The sequence below is a fragment of the Parasteatoda tepidariorum genome, chromosome 9 (assembly GCF_043381705.1).
Source record: "Parasteatoda tepidariorum isolate YZ-2023 chromosome 9, CAS_Ptep_4.0, whole genome shotgun sequence".
NCBI lineage: Eukaryota > Metazoa > Arthropoda > Arachnida > Araneae > Theridiidae > Parasteatoda > Parasteatoda tepidariorum.
This window is the reverse complement of record NC_092212.1, coordinates 42,202,755-42,227,651: the sequence shown is the minus strand read 5'-3', so window position 1 is coordinate 42,227,651 and position 24,897 is coordinate 42,202,755. Positions and strand designations below refer to the sequence as shown.

Below are 24,897 nucleotides of genomic sequence, written 5' to 3'. Positions count from 1 at the left end.
TTTTATAATCTAAATAAACATTTATATCACATGAATAACTTCTAAACAATCAAACTGTTTATGCAAATCAACACAGCTTTTAAGCATAATGTCAGAAAATATAATGCAAGCAACAAATAATATATTTAAAAACAAGGTATAAAAATAATTTTCAAAACATATAGATCTTCTAACATAAAATAAAACATAGTACTAAAAATCTAAAGAAAAGAAAAACAATCACTGGGATCAATATTCAGAGGAGAAGAGAAAAACAGATTTTTCTCTCATTATAATACTCAAAAAATTTCAAACATTCAAGTTTGAAACAATTTCAACATTTGCATTAAACAAAAAACAAATTAACAAAATGGACAAGCAATATTAAAGAAGTTTTAATACAATAATGAAAAAAGCGTTAAGTATTTTTTCCTCCTTCATTTTAAACACTGAATTTCTGCAAAAGTTACAAAATATACAAATATCTGATATTTTTCTTAAACGCTTTTCTAAAAAACTACAGAAGTCAGAGAAAATACTCCATTGGTTTGATTTATAATTGTTATATGGTGATAAAAAAAAAGACTGGAATAATAAGTAGTACACAATATCACATGGTAAGCAGGAGAAAGAAGAGAAAGTGCTATATCATCAAAATAGGGAGTTTATTAACAAACCAAACACTTTAACTGCTTTAAGCTACTTTTTTTTAGTAAACAACACTTTTCCAGATATATTCCTTCTTTATGAGAATAATAAAAATTTTAAAAACTAACAAAGAAAGACTTTTTTTTCTCTTTTTTTAAATAAATAAATAATTAAGAGACATATTTGCATGCAAATAATCATTTCTGTTTCAATATTAGAAAAATAGGTAAAAAGTAAAGAGTAATAATTTTTTATAGCACAATTATTTACAATAACAACCAAACAATAACCTTAACCATTCAATAATTTTAAGTTACTTTAACTATAAGATTTTCAATACATTTATGTTTTCTGTAAAAAAATTAGCTAATTATCTTCTACTGAGCAAAAATTTAATATAATGTTAAAAACACACATTTTATTTATTTCAAATAAGTTATAGGTAATAAGAAAATATTTAAAAAAAAAAATTCTTAAAATATATTGAAAATAATGCGCAAAGAAAATAAGATTAAGGTATTAATGCCTATTTTACTATTCTTGTATCCAGTAAATTTTTGTTGAATTGTGGGTGAAAAAATTGAGTTAAACACCAGGTAATATTGTAGATTCTAGAATTACTTATTTTTCATAGTATTCCCTTCACAATTTTCATAATTTTGAAAAATATACAATATTGAAATTTAAAAAAAAATAAATTGATATGGTCAAACATTTGATTACATTGCAAGATTATACAATCATGATATATTGTAGCATAACATTTGTAAATACATACTGACAATCAGAAAAACTTTGTATAAAGTTAAATTAGATTTACAGAGCCAAGTTGTTTAGATTCAACTAGCCGAACATATAACAAACATAAACCAATTGGTAGTAAAGCTAGAGGACAACTTTGACAGCTCCTTTAACGCAGAGTTTTAGAACAATTAGCTTATTGAATTGAAGCTACAAAGAGAACTTCAAGGAGAAATCTTCTGGAGAAGGCTAAGGCCCACCCAGGGTGAGTTGTGCCAATGGTAATGATGAAAAGTTTGTATTTTATCAACTTAAGGTTGAAAGTCTTACTAAAGAATAAAGATAAAATGTCTTACAAAAATTTTAAATTGGCACATACACAATAAAAATTCTATAAAGACAAGGAATTAATAAATACTGATTGATTTTATATAAAATAATTTCAAGAAACTAATGTCAGATTGAAGCTAACTAAATTCTTTAAAATCTTAAAATTTTACAAAAAAAGATTATAATTAAAAACTATAATTACTAATTATCAAACTAGAGAAAGATTTAAACTTTTTAAAGCTTAAAATATTGTTATGTACTCAAGCTTATACAATTTTTGTACATTATATTTGTATTTAAAAAATCAAAAATAAGATTTTGTTTAAGAGGTTAAAAAATAATTACAATCAAGCATAAGTTACATATTTCAAAGATAAGTGATAGATTGTACCAACTTTAAATAATATGAAAAAAAGATTTTATATAATCATGGTAAAATAACTAGTTTCTGACAAAGAACTCTTTTCCTGATTATATTAGCCACCATAAAAAGATCAAGAGATTTTTCGGTTCGATTTCAGAGGGTGTAAAATGAAGTATGAAACCGAGAATATCTTGCAAAATGCAGCAGAGTTGTACATGAGAGTGCAGGAGCGAACCCAGATCACTAACAGCACATGCGAACCCGCAAGTATTTCAACAAACATGTTAAATGATTGGCACTTTCATACGCTATGGGCCGACGATACCCCGAAATGGATTGTAGTTGAATGAATTGTGAAAACATTGAACAAAACAATGTGAAAACCACGCTTTTGCATTATACATGGAGAAAATCGACATGGTAAAAACGAAAATAAACACCATTAAGCACTTTTTAAAAATGCTACGCACCATGCGTTATTGTATTTTCCATTTATGTATGAATTTCTCGTTTGAGGAAGAGTTTTTTTAATATGTCTAATTTGTAAGTTGAGTTAGAGTTATCAGGAATCTATTGAACACAGCTTGATTAGTTCAGGACACATGAGTTAAAAAATTAGAAACTTATTTTAAAATGCTTCGAATAATTATTAAATCATTATTTAAAACTTTCTGAGAATAAATGGTCTTCTGGAGTAAATCTAGCTAAGGACTGGATCAAGTGGAATATGAAACAACCACCAACACATTAATTTATTAACAATTTAAAAAAGTAATTCCTTAAATATGATTTTTGCAAGCATTTCATACTGGATTTTTAAAAAATTATAATTTTTAAACTTCCGGTTAGATTCGAAAACAAATAGAATAAATTCAAAATTTAAATTAGAAAGTATTCTTTAGAAAATTTCTTTTAGTAAGTACATCACCTCTTAAATGAAATAAAATAAGCTACAAAAAAAAACACATATATTATTTTAATGGATTAAAATTTAGTTAGAGATATTACTGGGTGCATAAACCTTTGAAATATGTATTATACAGAATAATAAAAATATGAGAATTTAAATAAAAATATGAGAAAATATCTGTTGCTGTTCAAAACAACTACAATGTACTACATATATATGTAATCCTTATACAGTTAACAAGTAAATAAGCAGAAACAAATACATTAATATTCATACATTTTGTACCATGCCAATTTTATATAACAAGTTAAATGCAAAACAAGCAATTTAAATTAAAATAAATTAATAAAATATATAGAATATTCACCAATAAAATTGTACGGTTAATATAATAAAATATAAATATACAATCACATTAATAAGAAATTACAATCACATTAATTAATTGCATAAATACAAAACCAACATCAATAGCATGTAAGTCTACATTTTATGTAACAATGATATGTTATTAAAAATGAAGCATAAAAGCATAGAAGATTGAACAAGAAGAAAAATTGCAATGTTGAAACACTAAATGCTTTGAACAAGATAATATATATAAAAATATTAAAAAATATATTTGTTGATATTATCCTACTATGGTAATACAGAATTCTAAAGCTGTGCATAATATTTCTCTCCTGACAATTCTACACATAGAATTTAATTTTTCAAACCACAGGAGAATAAACAAAATTCTTTCACATTATTCAGTAAAAAAATGGAATAACAGGCATAGTTTTAGAAATGTAACCATTTACAAAAGCATCAATAAGTAACCATACATGAATTAACCATCTGAGCAATAGTCATAGGTTTTTCCAAACTTTCAACAGGTAGCTTAAATAAAAAATTTCTTTTTCATGTTATGCAATGAGAAAGTAGAGTTAGGGAAAGATCAGGTACAGGGGGTACAATTTTGGCCAGGGGCTCTATATTTGGAGGATTAAGAAAGGAAAAAATCATTGATATATATTCATTATGATATATATATTTTTCAAAACATATAGATCNCACGCACGCACACACACACACACATATATATATATATATATATATGCAAACAATGTTGCATACTTAAAATAACGACTAAATTTCCAATTATTCTAAAGTTAATAAAATAAATTAATGAGTTAAATAAGCAAGATAATACACATTAAATCATGAAAAAGTATTTTTTGGACTACAATAACAATCAGTAGTGCAACCACACGGGGATGAGGGCTATAACTGTATCCAGAGAAAAGATTAATTACAAGAAATGTTAATTAACTTCTGTTAGTTATAGACAAGTAATTTACAAGAATTATTTTATACAATAAGTAATATTTTTTTAATCAAACAAGTTGGAAAATAATACTTTTCAAAGTCCTTCCAGAAATATTTTTTGTTATCTTTATGAAGAAAATATTACACTAAAAATAAAGTTACTTAATCCCTCTGATAGTTCTACTAACCCAAAAATTCAAACAAGAAGTAATTTTGATTGTAAACACAATTTTATAAGAAAAGTTAAAATTTTTTCTCTTATTTATGCATCAAGCATGAATTATATGGTTATGTATAGAATAGCGTAAGAGGTAAATTGCCTCCATGGATTTGCAGAAACAAACTCATTTTTCGTTGAAGTTCTAAAATGACCATTTTACATAAATGTGGTTTAATTTCGCTGATTTAGTCCTACAAAGTAAAAGTAGTTAGCAGCTTGTTGGCACAAACATTAGGCTTAAAAAAATCAAATGGAATGATTTAAGAGGCCAATTAAAAAAAAATTAAAGAATGATCATTAATAGTTGCTGAAAAATGAAATTCCATCGTTCTTTCATGAAGTGCTTCATTTTTTAAAACCAAGATCGGCCAGCTGTCCTGTTAATGTTTTATTGGCAAAATTTTATAACACATATGCAATAAAAAAAACCTCCAATCTTGAGTGAATTTTTGGGCCACCCTCTAGAACTCCAAACAAAAACAAACTGGTCTCTCTTAAGTTGTTCTACTAGAAAAAATTGAAACTATTTTAGAGAATTTGGAGAGTTAGAACATGTCGCCAAGTTAGAACAATGATATTTTTCAAATAAAATGTTCTAAAGTAAAAGTAAATAATTAAATGGAATGGTATAGATCTATACAAAATATAAATATGTAATATTTAAGTAAAAAGAATATTTTTATACTGTCATGGAATGAAACATGAAACAAAAATCATAATAATTAGTAGACTAGAGAAATATAAAACCAACACACCACATAAACTTATACCTTAAAAAAGATAAAATTTTGATTAATTGGTCCGAAGAAAGCTATATAAACTCACAATTTTTTCAATTAAAAGAAAAGCATAAAAAGTAAAAAATCACATTTGATTTATCAACAAAAGTGATTTTGGAAGCAAAACAAAGAAAATAAGTCAATAGATGAAAATAAAAAATATATTAAGTAATATAGTATACTAATATAATTCTTTTTAGATTCAGAAGTTTGTAAAGTGAAAATAATTATAATTTACATTATAATATTTTATAAGTAGTTCATAGAAAACAAAAGTGTAAGCATATTATAATGTGCATTATTTTTTTCTTTCATAAATAAAACTAATAAGTAGCTCTACTTTTTAAGCCCTCATATAAAAAGATAAGTAGATATTTCATATTTAAATAAGTTAATAATTTTAACTTTAAAAAGCAGTAGAAGCTAAGAAAGTTCATTGAAAACTGTCTCACTCACTATATATATANTATATATATATATATATATATATAATAATAATAAAATAAAAATTCATTACAACTATTCATTAGAATAAAGAATTTTTTCTTCAATGAATTGAATTTAAAATACTATAAAGCAAAATTTTATTTTAAAAAATGGCATAAAGAGTTTCCAAAGAGAAAAAAAAGCCATTAACAAGACAATAACATTACGCGAAGCTGCTTTGTATAAACTGGAAAGACTTTAATTTTGTTCTTTTTTCATGATGAATAAGACAGACAATACAAATACACTTGAAAAGCTTTATCTTTTGGTCAAAAAATTCATGTGTTCCGCAATATAGTCTTTCGCAGGTTCGTAATACTCCCTCCGCAAAATAATCATCTCTGGGAGCTTACGAATATCACTGAAAAGAGAAGAGTCTGATTCCATGACGACAATTAAAAGGCACGAGAGTAAAAGCAAAACAAACAAACAAGATAAAACGATGACACGCATGACATTGACATGTAATGGAAGAGCAGTAGATTGTGCCATGGGAGTTTTCCTTTTTGGTATTTTGACATCAAGGGGCACAGTTTCTTCAGTTTGTCTGAACACTGGAGCTTGGTAAGAACTATGCATGATATCAGCAGCATCTGCTATGTCCTCCGTGGTGTCAGAGTCGTCTCTGAGTCCTTCTTCAGAATTCTGACACGTTAAAGAATTATTGCATGACACCTGATTGCTGCTGAACGATGGTGATTCTGACAGTATGGTATCTGTTGGGCTGTAAGAATCACATTCTTCTTCGAGGACATCCAAGCCATCAGTTGGATTATTAGATTGAGGTGGTGAATTCAAATTATGATTCATCTGCAAGTTTTCTTGATCATTGAGAGAGGCATGTGTAATACTTGTGGTGTGATTTGAATACAGCATGTTATTGTAGTCTGTGCAATGAAAAAAAAATTGTTAAAACAATTGTTAATACCTACAATTCTAAGACTGGCGTGGTCAACATAATGATAAGGCACATATTTTTCAAAGGTGATGTTAATATAACAAACTGATTATTATTATTGTTTCCAAATACAAGGTTGCCACACAAAAAAATGAACAAAATAGTTGCTTTTAGTAGTCTAAAGCATGAAAATAGTAGTCAAAAACTAGGAAAATAGTTGCCAAAATAAGAACAAAAATTCATCAAAAATATGACTAAGTTTTTTTAATGACTTAATTGTCATATACCATGATCCATTCAGTCAAGTTGGTGGCAAATACGATAATTTTTATATAAACGTTAATGTTTATATATATTTTTGAAAAGCGATCACTCAAATTCGAAATTTACACATCGTAATATCATATTAAAAAATGTTTTTTTTTTTAAAAATCATGCGGAATTTTGTAGCAATAATCATCGAAAAGGCGATCGAGAAATTAAATAGACTTACAAGGAATCTGTGCAGATTGATCGAATTAAAAAGTGAAGATTTAAATTTGCAATTCAAAATTTTCACATTTTTTTATTTTTAAGAAGAAAAAAAAGTTTAGTGTGTTCAGAAACTACCTTGTGGGGTGTAGATTTTCCACCAAATTTATGCAGCTATAAAAAAAAGAAATAGTTAGGAGTACAGAAAAGTCTCCCAACAGTCCCCTTTTCTTGAAAATAGTTGCTTTTTTTTTTTAGCCTTTTCAGGTAAAAAAAGTTGCCATAGTCGCGTGATGCTAAAAATAGTTGCATTTTAGTCACCTGTGGCAACCCTGAAATAGCTACTTTACATAAAATAGGTATGTAAATCATGGTATTTTTCAATAAAAATGCTCTCTTAAACATTTTGAAAATATGGCTTATCATTCAATTGCACCAAAATATTTATGTTTAAGATAAAAAGATGGAAATGATGGCAACTATTTGGAAATATCAATAGAAGAAAGCATACATAACTAGATACATTGCAATAACATAAAATACAGATTAAAGATTTTGGTAAGTTTTCTAAGGACAAAATTCATTACAAAATTTCCTTTTAATATAAAGAATAAATGAAATGATTGTTGTGTAGTGTAAGTGTAAGACACTTAAACTATACCTTTTATTTACCTTGATGACAGACCTTCAAAAACATCAATATAGAGAGATAAAAGATAAAACACTTTTGAATTAGTGTTTCGAATTTCTTGGGAGTGTGCATTAGTCCTCAACAGGCAGGCTACATACTTTAAGCAGTATGAAATCAGAACTGATGACACCCAGATAGCATTAAAGGTTAATTTCAAAGTTTTCAGTTTTTTCTTTCTTCAATTCCTGCAAACTTATCACTACAATCTAGATAACTAAGACTTATAAGGTCTCAATATATATCGAAAATAAAATTTTAAAAGAAATTATAAACAATATAAAAATTACATAATTTTAGTCTATTTTAGTTACAAGGGCTTTCAGCTCAGCTGTGGAGCGAACAAAGAAACGTTTCATATAATTAGCATCTAATGGTGCAAATTTTAAAACATGTGTTGCTATTTTTAATGTCTAACCAAGTCTGATAGTGCTAGATCAGATCTCTGAATCATTTAGAAAGTATTTTGATGAGATGAATAAAATTCTTCCTAGAAGACAACCGAAACATAGTTCAGCTGAAAATTGGTGCTGTTTGCATTTTGGTAAAAGAGAATCGGTTTAATTACCCTAAAAAAATATTTTAGAGATATTTTAGGTAGACAAGGTGCAGGCCACAAGAAGCCGGCAAAGGATTTTTACCAATTATGAAGATTTGCAATGGCTCAGTGGTTAAAGGCACTTAGCTGTAACTGTGAGGGAATCATGTTCGATTTTCAATGGCTTGTTGAAACCCATCTAGATAGGTGGGTACTAGCTTATCTGGGAAGTGTTAGACAAATAAATAAAAAAGAGTTGATCTTGATTTTATTGTTGATTGATTGATTTTAAAAGAAAATTAAATTTAGTTGTTAAAATTTTTTCCCGAAAACATTGTTGCATACATAAAATACACATGTTCTATACAAAAAACAATGTTGAACAGACATTTTCTCAGAGCAAAATTTGATATAAGACATTTTCAGAGTGTGACAATAAAAATTTTTTTTCCCTCCTAAAGCAGTAGGTCCAAACAAAAATGTCTTAAATAGATCGGAAGATTCTTGCAATTTTTGGTTCACAATATGAAAATAAGCAAAATTTCATTTTCAATACATCACGGCAAAGGTTACAATGTAATGTAACTAAATTCTTTTTAGCAAGAGAAGGGACAAATAAAAATAGTATTTTTTTCAGCAAATAAACATAATAACGCAAAAATTATTCTTAGAGAAAAAAGTGACATACCATTCATAAGATGATCTTTTTGGGGTGATGAAGAAGGTGAATTTGAGTATCCATCAATGAATTTTCTGAAAGATGAAGGTCTAGTTAAAGAACGCTGGAATTGAGGCTGTTCTCTTAAAATCTGTTTGGTATCTTCAGCTATTTCTTTTTCAACTCTTCCACTAAAAATAAACAAGAAACAGAATAAATAGAACACTCTATAATTTACAAGCATTAACTAAGAAAATTAATACCACAAGAACAAATTATTTTGTCATAAACCATTCAGCATTCGCATGAATAAGAGAGATACACTAGAGATAAACTTAGTTTTGTATATTTAATCGTGATAGCTCAGTCATAACAAAATTTTGGCTAATCTTCCACCTCTTGATCTACTTTCCATTGTCCTCTGAAGTTTGTGGAATTAATATTGTTCTAAATTCATATGTTTTACGTGCTCAAAGCACTTGTCAATGGAAAACCTCATTTGTTCAAAAGTACTTATGGTGTGAAGTTAATACATGTTAATTAAATATCTTGTTAGAAATTAAGAATTTTTTTAAACTATTAAATCTTAAGTTGATTTTATTTGAAAAAAAGTAATAAATAAATAAAACAGATCTGAAATTTATTTTTATTGTGTATATAATTCAGCCTTCAGTCAATACAACTGCATTATTTTCAATGAATAAAAAAATGGGATTGCACTGCTTCAAAAGCACATTTTCTCCCCAAATAATTTAAAATTTGTTTTACTCAAGTGTATAATTACTTTTGTTTTTTTATTAGCCTTTTTTATTTTCTTAAACATTTCCTACAATAAAATTTTAAAATATTTATATCAGGTAAAAATATTTTGGTAGAATTTTACAGTTATTTTTAAACCATTGAATCTTAATTTGTCTTTAATTAAAAATCAAAACAAAGCTTACACTTGTTTTCACTTTTAGAATTTGATCTCAAGTCATTCCATCCCTATTATTTTAATTAAAAAAATTACGTAATATTATTGATTTTATAAAAGAACATGCAATATTTATCGACATAAAATATTTATTGATGTTATATAGTTAACATTTTCTTTTGTCCTTTAATTCTTTTATTTATTTTAGATTAGAAATTTCTGATTGTGCAGTTATGATTAAAAAAGACAATATTCGAACATATGTTTTATCAGGATACAATATCTCCCAAAGGATATATTATGACACAAAATTTCGTACAGCACCGAGTCCTATTCAAGCCTGATATTGAAGAATAATATAATACAATATACAGATGCTAAATACCTACATATTTTTCCTGACATTTGAACTTTCTGATTGGATGGTACAAATGGAGTACCAAAATAACAGATGTTAGCATACTAGGAACCTTATCTAAAAGGTTAAACATTGTGAAGTTTTCTATGACAAATTATTTTTTAGTTATGTGGTCTCAAATGTCTTATTTTGTTTAAAATTAATTTGGTTAAATTTGATTCATCCCAATATGATAAGAAAAATATGAATATTTTTTTAATGCAAAACAAATAATAATCCTTCATAATAGTCTCATAACATCAAAAATTTTAAAAATAAAACCTTTTTTTCTTTTTTACAAGCTTGTGAAAAAAGTACCTGTATCTAAATTTACATCCTCTGGAAAAAAGTCCTCCACTGGTTGTAACTTGTGGAACATCATTTGAGGATTCCATGCTATAAATTTAAAGTCCATTAATGAGAAGGTACAACTGACAGTCGTAGATATTATATTAGAAACTACAGTAAACTTTTGATAACATATTTCACATGCTATTAATCTAAAGTAAAAGCACGACTGAAGATATCAAAATTAAAAACTAAAGTCAACTTTTGAAAATATACAGATTTTCCACAACCTCATGCATGCAAAATTTTACAATTTAAAATACTATCAATATACTGTCTTACTAGTTCAAGATTTGGCTAAAACAATATTTTTTTGCCTTCCCACAGAAATTATACCATATACTTCATAAATTCAATTTGTGATAATTTGAATCTGTTAGGACTGCTTGAACGTTTTGATTTATCAGAAGTTTGACTAACTACTGGTTTAAATTCTAAACATTCAAATATAAGAATTTTTTCAAAAGAGTATTTTTCTTCTTCACAGTTGAATTCTTGTCCACATTATTAATAAGACTGATTTTATCTTCTATATTGAGAGTTTCAACTTCTGCTTTCATCTTTAGCGCTAAACAATTCTTCTACAGAATTTTTAAAAGCGAGAAAAGGAGCAAACAGTTCTTACCTATGTTGCGATTGGTTTTGATTTATTCAAATATTTTTTTATCTATTTTCAGCTATAAAAAATTTAGTCAACTTAAAAAAGAATAAAAATGGTGTTTAAGATATCAAAAATCTGATTAATCGAGAACTATTGACATAAAACTAGAAATAATAGGGTAGGGACATTACGAAAAATAAAGTTACAGTAATATTCGAGTCATCATACTTCAAATTATACAGTGCACATGGCCAAATTTTTAAAAAAAAATATAAGCACCTTTTAAGCACTGAGAAAATATTTTTAAGCACTTCAAAAAATATCATAACTAGGCAAGGCTGGAAAATTTTGACAATTGATGATTTTATACGGTTTTAACAGTCATGTCGAAAACAACTTTTGACATAGTTTTTGAAAATTGTCAAAAACCCAAAATTTTGGTCGAAGGATAATTATTAGCTATTATGAATACTAAGTAATTTCAAATTAACATATATGTAAAATTACAAGCATTCCACCAATTATGTTCTTGAATTATTTTAACATAAATCTCTTTGTTTCGAAAATTACTGTCAAAAACATGAATTTTGGTGTAGGAAATAGTAAACAATTATGAATAAAAATGTGTCAAATTGCAATTTATCCAGTTCCTTAATTTGTTTAATTATTGAAAATAAAAATACAAAAATAATTATCTTATAAAAAAACATTTAACAATCATCTTATTCTTTATACGTAAAATCAGTTTTCATTTACTTCCATTTTAATTCCTCTTTTCCCCAAAGCAAGTGATTACAAAAAAGTAGTTTTGAAACCTCTCTACTATAAGTTTATTTTTCAGTTTCGTATGAATAAGACCAAAATTTAAAACTGTTCTTACAATGTAAACAATATCTTTTTGCATAATATGTGGTGAAAATCAACATGGCAAAGAAAAAACATCTCATTTTGGAAAAGGGAAAATTAAGCACTTTTCACAAACACCCAATGAAAAAAGCACCTTTAAGTGTTTTTTAAGAAACAAAAATAAGCACCTTTAAGCACTTTTTAAAAGCACTCCGCACCCTGTTATACCAAATTATATATCATGCAGTTCTTTTCTTAGTTTAGGAGATTACTTTTTTTTGTATTAACAAAATGCTTTAAAAATATAATTACAAACTAGGAGAAGTGCTTTAAAAACAAAAAATTGCATTGAGATTTTGTTAAAATTACTCACTATCGATTGTCACACTACATATTTTTATGATAAATTATCGAGAGTTTACTGAACAGCAAACTTTCCTAATGTGCCAATACTTACGTAAAAAAATATCTTTGTTCAACAGCACACTTCCAAAGGTAATGGCATGCACCTTGAGATGGACACTTGAATCCCACAAGATGTTTTTTCTAAATTATACGAGAAATGAAAGATAAGTTATAAAGATTATATTTAAATATCACTCTACAGAATTAACTTAATAAGAAAGAAAAATAATAGTAAAAAGTAAAAGGTTTGCTTACCTTTGTCCTAGCATCCTGTAACAAAAAAGGTGAAGAAAAAAATTAGAAATAACAAAATATAATTACTAATAAAAAAAAATTTAAAAAAAGAACTCAAATAGTAGCCCTAAAAACTAGTCACTGATATTTAAACCAAATAATTTTTAGAATAAATACAACCTTTCACAAAACGTAGTTATGATTCATTTGTCAATTTTAGACAAAATTTTAAACATAGTACAATACAATTATGATGATAACAAGCAAGATGCAATTTAAATCAGGGGAGGTAGTATGAAAAACCCTGAAAATTTAATATGTAAAATTCTATGACAAGACATCAGTTTATACACTATGCATGCTTAATATAATTTTTGGAACTATGATTTACAATTAAATTACCTATCAATTAAAAATATTACACTTTCACAGCAACTAATTTAAGAAAAAACTTAGCTCTTGCGTGAATTACAATATTGGATTTTGTATCACGTAAATAGGAATCGAGATTCATGATTTTTAGATTGTGGGAATACGAATCACAATGTGTGACTTTTAAATCACTTATAAATAAAAAAATCGCAACATTGGACTTAAAATTTGTGTGAAAACGAACCACGATATTGACTTTAAAAACATGTAAATACAAATTCCGATATTGGATTTTTAAATACGATTCACAATTTTTAATTTATAACTTAGGTAAATATAAAAATTAATGTTTGATATTAAAATTGTGAGAATATGAATCACGATATTAGTGGATGTCTGCGTAGTTTCAAATATTACAATTAACAAAAATCTAACAAACCAAAAAAAATCACACACATGAAAATGTCTCATTATCGAGATTTAGCGAAAATTTCAAAATTTAAATTTCAGATTGGGGCGAAAATTTTGTTGGATTATAAGTTTTGATTCGCAGAATGATACACGATGAATCAATGGTCTTGAGATTACGCGAATTTCGTAGAAAAATCACATTTCATGCTCCTAGTTTCTAGACCTGGAAGGTAGATACGAAAATCATGGAATACAACCACCCCTGTTAAATACGACAAAAGTAACCAAATAAAAGCTCTATATTCTAAATGGCGGGTAATTTAAGATTTCACTTTTCTTCTTATCTACAAAAAATGGACAGCATAACATGCCTTTACTTTCGTGGATTCCTCAAAAAAATATTTTGAGACATATTTTTTCTCAAAATTTTCCAATTCTATATTTTTTCTCAAAAATCTATTAATATAAACTACATTAGTCTTCAACATTTTAAAAAAAGAAACCTATTTGTGTATAGTGTAAAGAATATAACATATACACAATGGAATCATTGTTTTCAATTTAAATCTTGTGAAAGTAAATATTTAAAGAAACAGATCATGTAAAATAATCAATTAAAATAAATATGGTAGCTCAAATGCATGTTATTTGAGAAGATAAGGAATAATTAAAATAAGTAAGCACACCTTTTAAGACAAAAATGGTTGTAGAAATCTACACTTTTCTTTCCAGGTTTATAGATTATATATAAAAGAAAAAAATTTAAGCTAAATATAACATACCTCATTAAAGAGAAGATGAACAATAAACATTTTCCCTTCATAATTTATCTTTTGTATATCAGGCCTGGAATGTTTAAAAAATAAAATTCTTTTAACTTTTTGCAATTTTTTAAACATTGATAAAAACAAGAGGATATACATTGAAAGCTAATGAAACACAAACAAAATATTTTAAACAAACTATGAAAAAATAAAAAGATTGTACGAATGTCTGAAATAAAATCAACTATCATACAGAAATTCCTTCAATATATATATTTTTGTAAAGAAACTAACAATATAAAATTTTTAAAATTATAAAATTCATGTAAGAAGTTTGTGATGGAAGAAATATAAAAAATTAAATGCTTGAAGTATACATAATATATTGAGAAATATTAATTTCATATAAAGCCAATATTTAAAAAAATGCACTATAAGAGTTAAGAGTTTGAAAATAATCTTCATCAAATTGAAGAATTAAGAAAACTGGACAATTTTTTTTAGAATCATATTTAACTAATAGAGTCCCCAACCCCTAACTGATTTAATAGACAATTTTTTTTAAATTAAAAGAAAATTATCACAACTTACATTACCATTAACAGATTGATTGAAACAAAGGAGCGGTAACTTTATTCTAGCTGGAATTGTAATGAGAAAACTGTTTTTTAACACAGTATAAATAATTTTGCATTGATAGAAACTGTTTATTTATTCTCATTTTAATGTTTTGTTTTGCTCTACACATCCCTTGAGCTGTGAAAGTAACAAATAATTGTACACTGAAATTTTAAAATAAAAATAAGTGGGTATTTTTTTAAACTTATTTACAGTAAATTATTTTATTCTAATGAAAAAAAAAAGCCTAGAATCAATCTTTAAATTATAATTAAGCATCTAACTTGAGTTATAGTTAGATGTTAAAAAAATATATATATATTTATTTTTCTTATATTTTTCTTTTTTATCACATAATTTAGTTAGGATTTCCTTCAGAAAATCAAATTATTATGGGACACAATTTAGATTTTTAAAATCAAAGTTATAATAGAAGGAGACGCATCTTATACCTCATATTGACTTTTAGTATTGTTACTAAAATAAATTTTCAAACAGAATAGAAATCATGTAATGTTTCACAATGAACTCCCAATTGTTTTATGATATTTGAATACACAAAATAGGTAACAGCTGGTGATATTTTGCACTTAATAAAAATGTAATATATTTAACAAGTAAATTATATATTAGAATTCTTTATAAAAAATTGAAACATATTTGTTTGTAGACATGCAGGGTGCTGCCTATAGAAAAAAAAATGATACGGAATGGTTGTAATTATAAACAATTGTTAAGAAAAAATTTCACATTAAAATTATAATTCTATAAGTTTTTATAGATTATCAACCTAAATTGATATATATCTCAGCAAAATATTTAAAGATTGCATAAAATACCATTTAAAATGATGTGTTTTTCGACTTCCTTGAAATGTTAAAATGCCAGCATAGTTTATTCCAAGGTATAGCTGCGTTGCTTTATGATCCTATAAAAAATAAAAATTTAATCAAGCAATCATATCATTTCTTATTACTAAAAAATACAATGTCTAATGCATTTTAAAATCTATGCAATAAATATTTTATATAAATTATTGAAAAAAATGTCACAGAAGAATAAATTTCAAAAATAAATTATATAATAATTGTCTTCATGCATTATAACTACAGTTATAACCCTAACAAAATTGCAATGCAGAATTCTACATAGTTTAGAAGGCATAAGATATTTCTCAATTGTTTTTGTTTGTGTTTACCTAATTTATAGTTACTAGAGTTACTTTTAAGTAGTTAAAAGTATTTAGTAGTTATAAGAGTTTAATGAAAGAATGCTCTAATTGACATTTAGGTAAGTTTATATATACCAAATTTAGAGTAAATAGCAACTCCTCTGTGATTAGTTTACATTAATTCAGTGATCATACCATGAATTTGAACTTGTGTAAGTAGGAATTTCCATATTTCATGAGCTACAATGCATAACAAAAGTTGTAATATAAAGTGTTATCAATTAACCAATTACATTTGATTTTTAAAGAACAATTTAATCGAACATAAGTTCAAGAACAAAACTAGGTATATACCAATAAATTTTTTTCTTACTTTCACTGGGTGAGGATCAACTCCATACGTATCTAACAAGCAAGCTTTACGCAAAAAATTCATTTCCGCTACTGCAGGTACTTGTCCCCTGTTGAAATATGTCATGAAGTTATTTTCCATACGTCATTGAATTTACAATAAATAATATTTTATTAATTTAATAAATAAATCTTTAATAGTATATTAATAATTAATAACATATTAATAATTAATAAATTCAATTTAATTAACAATTAAAAAATAATAAATAATATTTTTTGTATAAACACCTTAACTGTCCTTGGTGAATTTCTGCTATTTTTTCTTCTAAGCGCTGAGTCTGTTTCAATAACAATTTAAATTCAGATACATAAGTAGGCGGATGCTCATCAGAATCAAAATCTCCCAGTTCAGCTGCAATGTAAAATAAAAAAAATAAGTGATAGTAAACTTCTTGAAAACTTTTGGTGTATCAATCAAATCACCTTGCGTTAATGAAGTGAAGTGCAAACAGACAGCTCATTATACCAGAACAATTTACTCAGCAGGTATTATACCAGGCTTTCTGTAAATGGTATTGTTTAGTTATAAAATAGTAAAAATAAAAATAATAATTTTCTTTTTTAAAATTTTGGAAAATAGGGTCCTGTTTTTGTGAATGCATGAAAAATAAAGCATTGTTTGTGATAAAAAATAAATAAAACATGTCTGTTAAAGAGTGTTAGTTTTAAAATAATGAATAAATGTTCCTAATGACTTTGTTTTACAAAGAAAGAATTTTGTGAAGGATCCATTTTTGAGATAAAGCATGTAAAGAATAAATTTTTAAAACAAAACATTTTGTTAAAGGTCCATTTTTCTGATAATATAATTTGTAAAACGTCATTGGTAATTTGTTCTAGAAAAGCTATCAACTTGTTTCAAAAAGTAAGTGTGCTGCAAAGATCACGATGAAGAATTTGCTTTCATTCGGTGCAATATTTATTTTCTGCTAGAAAGGTAGAAGTTAGCTTTTGTTCTTATTAAGCAATGCAATTGTCTTCCAAGATAATGTGACAGTGAAACTGTTTCGTTCGTCTTACGTGAAAACTCATACTAAGCATTTTCATCTCAGGTTTGCTTGTTTTTTATGTGGTCCTCTTATTTGCAAGTTCTGGAATTCAGCCTCCAGTTGTATTAAATTTAAATAGCAGTCACAAATAAACAGTTAAATTTCACACTCATAAACTTTTTCTTTAAAGTTATTGGATGGGCTCGGACACAGACAATTTCTAGCGATTTTTGGCTTGAACAGGTTTAATTTTAAGAATACCCGCTTGTTCCTCAAAAACAAAGCTCCAACTTGTCTTCATAGTCATGTGCAAAACTTCACCAAATTCTGTTATAAAATGCACTTGGAAGAGAAAACTAGACTCAGATACTTAATGTAGTAAGGAATTTAGTCATTATTTATCATCATTGGCATGGCAACCTTGGGTGGGTTCTGGCTTTCTCAAGAATATCTCTTCATTTTGTTCTCTACATTGCCCAAGACTTGCAAGTTTATTACTTTGTTTTAAAATCCATGTTGATGAAGTTCACCCATCGAAGTTTAAAACATCCTCAAACTCTACTACTCGTGTTGGAAAATCTTGTGTATTAATCTAGTTGCATTTAATCGGCAAATTTGCTTTGCAAACCACATTCTGTTTAATTTTATTGCATCAATGTCCTTCAAATTTTGTAAAGCTCCATATTTGTACTTTTTCTGCAAAAATCATCTTCTTCAACTCTGCCAAAAATAGTTAGATGTTTCTATTTCCTAGTCACTTGCTTTTTTCCCCCAAGAAAAGCAAGTGGGTAGAAAATAGATAGAGTTTGGCAAACAGATACTTCTTTCAAAAAGTTCAAGTTTCAGATGCATAGGTCAAGACTGGACCTCGAATAGTTTTAAACAGTAGTTTTGTATTTCTTATGTATGTTGATCTAAGAAATGATCTAAAGTCATTTAAATACCTGTTTATTGATAGTATTTGTTTTTTAATTTCAATTTTCATGTTAATATCAAAGCTCATCATAGAACCTAGGTAACTGAAGTTTTGTACTATTTCAAATTTATAGGTATTAACTTCAGAGTAGTATTGTCTTATCTTAAGAGGCCACCATATATTTTTTTCTATATTTATTTTAAGGTTAAATTTCGTGGCTAATTTCTAAAATTTTAATTCAGTAATATTCCTACATGCCTCATGCTAAGTTAAACACTTATTATAATATTCAAATACAGTACAGAACCATTTATCGACTATCTAGAAAACTGGGGAAAATTTTACACAGATAACTCGTCTTAACTCGGTGTGTATTTTTCAACAAAAAATAAGCATCTTTTAAGGACTTTTCAAGCACTCAAAAAATATTTTTAAGAACTTTAAAAAAATATCATACTTATTCAGAGCAGTAAAGTTTTTAACAACTTACGGTTTTATCTGGTGTTAACCGTCATACCTCAAAAAAAGAAAAAATTAATAAAAATTGGCTTTGTTTTTAAAAATTATGAAATTTTGAATAATGTAAAATGAATGGTGTTTTCATACGCTACAGACTGACAATACGCCGAAATAGATTGGGGTTGAATTAATTGTGAAAACGTTGAATAGATCAATGTGAACTGTGTATTTTTGCATAATTCGTAGCAAAAATCAACATGGTAAAGGAAAAATCTCATTTTGGAATAGGGAAAATTAAGCATTTTTTAAAAGCATCCAATGGAAGAAGCACCTTTGAGGGCTTTTAAAATACAAAAATTGAGAATAAGCACCTTTAATCACTTTTTAAAAACGCTACGCACCCAGTTACTGTTTGAAAGAATAGTTTCACATCATGATCTTGACCTACAGCACATATTTTACATGCAGTTTCATTCATTTCACTTCAGTTTCACTCCCTTCTCTCTTATCTTTTAAACCTCAGATATTAGTAGACCATCCATCATTTACTTGTGCTAGGATTAGTTAAAACGTATTAGGTGAAAAATTAAAATCTTTTTTAGCATGTTAAGAATTTATCCCAACTATAGAGTTCACTAGCACATGTTGTGTACTTTTTGATCTTTACAAAAAAAAATTCCTCAGCAAATTCTAATTTAGTGTCTAAAAAAAGAAAACAAGTGAGTTTACCTATAAAAACAAATGTCAAAATTTTAAAGAAGTTGGATGAAGGTTCTTTTGCAAAAGCTCTAATTAAAATATATAACATAGGGACTCAAACAATTTACGATCTTCAAAAAAAAAATAATCAAAAAATCAAATTGTGAGCCTGAAGATGCCATGAAAAATCTTAAGACTTTGCATCAGGCTAAAAATGAGATTGTCGACAATGTTTTAATGGAGTGGATTAAACAAAGAAGATCAGAAAACTACCTATTAACAAGATAGATAATACTGGCTCAAGCGAAACATTTTCACAATGAGCTTGGGTTATGAAAAAACTGCGAGTACAGCATAGGATGGTTTGCCTGATATAAACAAAGAAACTCGATTGACAAAGTTGTGAAGTGAAAAAGCCTCAGACGATACAGAAGTCACAGAAAATTATGTGCTGAATCTAGTTCGAACTCAGAACTTACCCTTAGACCAAATTTTCAATGTTGACGAAACAAGGCTGCATTATAAAGATCTGCTGGCAACTACATAGGCAACAGTAGATGAAATTCACCTGTTTTTTTAAACTTGTTTTTCTTGTCTAAACTTGGAAATGTTTCAGTTTTTTTTTAAATATATTTTTTTTTAAAGCTTAGGCGAACTCTTTTCTTTTTTTTAAAATGTGTGACTCTTTTTGATTGTAATTTGGGTTCAGTAAAACACTGATAAGCGACGTTTTCTAGAGATACAGGAAATCGAGAAATTCAGACATACAGGATAGCAAGCATTCTGGATATTTGGTTCTCTACTGTATGTCAAAATGTGATGAAATTGCATACATACATTGTATAATATAAGCAGCAAGCATTGCAGCATCACTCTGTGAGCAATATAAACGGCCATGAAGGAGATCTCTTCTAAGTTGCAAAAATATTTGATACCTAGAGAAATAAACACAGCAACATTAAAATAGGAAATTTTCTTTAAAAAACAAACAACATTAATAAACAAATTCTGAAACAAAGATAATATATAAATGACTAAAATATTGGCAAATAATAAGTAAAATACCTGGTCAATTCTTCTTTCAGGCGATATGGCTCTTGAGGATAAAACTTAACCCTGAAGCAAAATATGATAGGGTTCATGCCTAAAATTAAAGAATAATATGAATATAAATCTATAAAAATACAAAATAACAATTATTTTATAACTTATAATATAGCATGGGTATTTATTAACTTCTATTTCTTAATAATAAAGAATTTTTTTTCCCTTTAAAAATCACATTTTACATTAAATTAATAAACAATCAACATAAAACAAAATTCCTAAATTCAAACTTATATATTTAAAGAGAGAATAACTCTAATTTAAATTTTTTGTTTTTAATAACACAACTCATACCATGTTTAATATATATTCTACTTTTAAAATAAAAAAGATAAAAAATTATGTCATTAAAATATAAAAATCTATACTACACATTTGTTTATAAGGATTTAAGCAATCATAGAACTTGTCATCCATACCTTTGACTTGCTTGATGATAGATTTTGTCAAATCCAACCATTGCTAAAATACAAATTCAAAAAAAAATTAACGTAACACATTAAATAAATAGTTTATTATCTCACTGCAAAAATAAAACTATTCTCTTAAATAAAAATATATTGCATGTAATTTAGGATTCAAAATATAAATATCAAATTCAAATTATAATCAAGCAAAATTTGTGTAAGGTATCAGCAAGATAAAAAAGATCGAAACAAAGTAATCAAAAGAATTTTTTTACCCGTTGCTTTTGTGCATCAACATATCTCAATCCAAAATAATCTTTTTCTAACAAATTCAAGGCATTGCATGAATAGTCCAAAAGAAACTGTCCTTTTTGTTCACTCTATGATAAAAATAAATAAAATATATAATGCTTACCAAACCTAAAAAGCTAATATAAAACAATGAAGTGTAGGATTAAACTCATTTTATATTTGAACTATATATATATTTGAATTATATATATATATCAGGTTGAGTAAAAAGTTTTCCGCCAAGGGGAGATACCTTTGTGCCAACATCAGCCATTCCCGTGGTAGTGTTAACCTTTCACCCAAGAGGGTTTAGCATTCTAAAGCTGAAAGTTGGAACTACACAACTCGGTAATTTGTTTGTCAAAACTTTATTATCTTGTGCACTAAAAAAAGTGTTTAAAATGGAACTATCACGTCAACAGTTCAGAACGATTATGAACTATGATTTCCGAAAAAAACCAAATGCGACTGAATGCCACCAAAAATTTTGTGAAATTCTAGGTTTCAATACTGTTTCTTATGATACAGTAAAAGTTAGGTTTCGAAAGTTAAAAGCTGGAGATTTCGATATTGAAGATGAACCACGCTCTCTCCGCCCTACTGAGGTTGATTGTGTCCAGTAAAAGCAAATCATTGAACTACTGTGTTAGAGCTTGACATTTGCCAAAAAAAACAACAGTTAATGCTCTCAATACATAAATCTAACGTTTAGGTTTAACCACTGGGTGCCTCATGAATTGACTACTGAAGACAAAAACAAAAGAAAAGCGGCCTGTATGGCTCTGGTCAGAGATCAAAGAAAATAGAACATTCTGGACAGAATTGTGACCTGTGATGAAAAATCGGTGTACAATACAAGCCGTAAAAGAGAGTGGTCAGCACCCGAGGAATCAGCAGGTTCAGTTGCAAGACGAACGCTAACTAACAAGGCAATTCTCTGTATCTGGAGGGATTGTCGTGGAATTATCTATAAGGATTACCTGAAAAGCTGGCAGGCTATCAACAGTACAATATACAGCAATATGCTAATTAAAGTTAGCGACGCCATTTGCGAAAAACGAAAATACGAGTTCAGAAGGAATGTGATTCTCTTTCATCAAGATAACGCCCAGCCACATTGTAGTGCGATGACCGGCTGGACGCTCCACACGCTGGAGTTGGATTGGATGCAACATCCACCATACAGCCCAGACATGGCGCCTTTGAATCGCTGTCTGTTTTTACATCTGCTCCTGCATCTTGATGGCACAATCTTCCATTCAAATGATGAGGTCATAAATGAGGTTGATAGCTTTCTGGACTTGTGCAAGCCACAGTTCTGCACAGAAAGGATTGAAAAATTACCAAAACGCTAGCAGACCATTGTTGATTTGAATGGAGATTACTATCCTCGTTAACTTCGCTGATTTTGTATGTATTTATCGTTTTATAATATCATTTTTTTTTTTGGCGAAGAACTTTTTATTCAACCACCCATTTACATACCCTATATATATATATATATTTTATTAACATGACTTTAAGGATGAAGGATTATCTACAGTTTAAAAAATGAATGCTATATTGGTTGTTTGTGTTTTTCTGTGGTTTTCCCTTTCTGATTGTTGCATAAATCCTTGAAGAAACATTTCAAAGTAAATCTATTTTATGCCACTTTATAAAACTATTCTTACTTAATCATACATATAACCTAAGTTTTAATGAAACATCACATTTAAGCTATAAATGATAATAAATTCTAGGATTTGCAACAAAAAAAAAGGTAAAAATTTATAAATGGATGTCCTTCTTAATTTTGCCAATTTTCATCTTGCGTTTGTTTTGATGCAGATACCGATATGGAAATCTTTCCCTAAACACATTAAAACATTTAGTATTGATGGAAATTAGCAAGCAAAATTGTAATTTTGCTTTCAAACATCATAAACACAACACTGATTTCAGCAAAATAGTACAAAATTTATAAATTCAAGGTGCACTGAATTCAACCCTCTAACAAAACAAAAAAAACTATACAGTCAAACTAGCTTATAAAAGCTATACAGCAAACTAGCAGCCTTGTATTTTATATGCATTGTAAAATATCTATCATCAGTTTATTTGCAAAAATTAAATAAAGAGGATTAAAAACATATTTAGAATTTTCCTACACAGTCTCCACTTCCTCGACAGTGGAATTTGCTTGATAGAAGAAAGGTCTAATGTCTATTGGAGAATAGATCGCTTTTAACGAATAAACCCCAGTTTTAACAAGGGAATACATAACATGGAATTTCATTTGCATTTTACATTATTGGATATATTATAGAATTACAGGGGATATTTCTGTATCCTAATCTGTCACATCAACTACAACTGCCAAATTTAAAAAACAAACATGTAAATGTTTACTGGGGGCGGGGGGGCTACAAGTCATACCTTTTGAGTTGGCCCCTTCCGGTGATGTTTTTTTTAAAAAAATTTAGTTCATCGCAGGTCATTGCCCGGAAGTTGCCAAGATTTGGCAATTCTTCTGCCACAAATCACGAAACGGAAATCTCCATGAATCACATTTTTGGTGTTTTTCCGGTCAAAAGATTTCCTTTTAACCGGTGATTTTATAATATAATTTCTATGGTGATTTTCAAGTCATGAGTCTTATTCGAAGCACAATAACACAACAAAGAAACAATAAAACAAATGAACTAACATCTTTTATACTTTACAAAATTTAAAACAATTTAAGTTAGCGCTTTGGTTATTTATATAAGCAAGTATGAATGAACTATTATGATTTTATTTCGAGTCAATTTTTTTACAAGTACTCGGTTGTAATGAGCAAAAAAACTGCTCTAAATAAGACATTTTAACTGCATTAAGAAATATAGAGTTAATAAAAATTACGCATTAGAATCCTTAATGCAGAGCTTTTAAATAGAGACTAGATGGAAAAAATAATTTTTAAATTCATAAATCTCTTATGATATTATAAACAACTAACTCATTAGTTCGGTATCCATTTAATAGATATTCTAGCAACTCCCCATTTGTTAAAATTGATTAAAAAAAAAACATTGCACACTCAGAATTTGAATACAATTTTTAAAAATTGTATATTATCGAAATTAGAGAATAAAATTACCTGAAAATCACACTGCAAAACTTCTGTATCATCCAATAATCTTATAGTACATTTATAATCAATGTTTATATCTTTTTTACTGCCAAATTTAAACATTTTTATGATAGAAGAGATCAAATAACGTGGAATGGTACAAAAGAAGCAAGATATATATCAATTTCATTTAATTAAAGAATGAATCATTAGTAAAATAAGAAATTTTCACAGGTGGCCGAAATTAAACTGTCAAAACCCAAACAATCAACATGGCAGAATTAAATTGACAGTTTCCGCGTTGAGTAGTAAAAGATCTGTGCTTGATAATAAAAAATATTTAGAAAAAAATCAATTCAGCAAAGTTCCTAAGTAGAAAACAGAGTTATTTTCTTTTAATTTATTATTTATTATGAT

General features: G+C 27.4%; 1 protein-coding gene across 1 annotated transcript; it reads right to left on the bottom strand.

Moving 5' to 3' along the window:
- Nucleotides 1-5,849: 5,849 nt before the first annotated feature.
- Nucleotides 5,850-24,791, bottom strand: LOC107439744 (FERM domain containing). The gene is made up of 14 exons (XM_043050806.2): nt 24,508-24,791; nt 21,371-21,475; nt 21,108-21,150; nt 20,647-20,725; nt 20,419-20,516; nt 16,747-16,870; nt 16,478-16,565; nt 15,773-15,861; nt 14,334-14,397; nt 12,790-12,804; nt 12,587-12,675; nt 10,653-10,730; nt 9,052-9,212; nt 5,850-6,655 (listed from the first exon to the last, which is right to left on the bottom strand). Exons 1-14 carry the CDS (start codon nt 24,601-24,603, stop codon nt 6,027-6,029), a joined length of 1,758 nt encoding a protein of 585 aa, XP_042906740.1. The 5' UTR covers nt 24,604-24,791; the 3' UTR covers nt 5,850-6,026.
- Nucleotides 24,792-24,897: the final 106 nt, after the last annotated feature.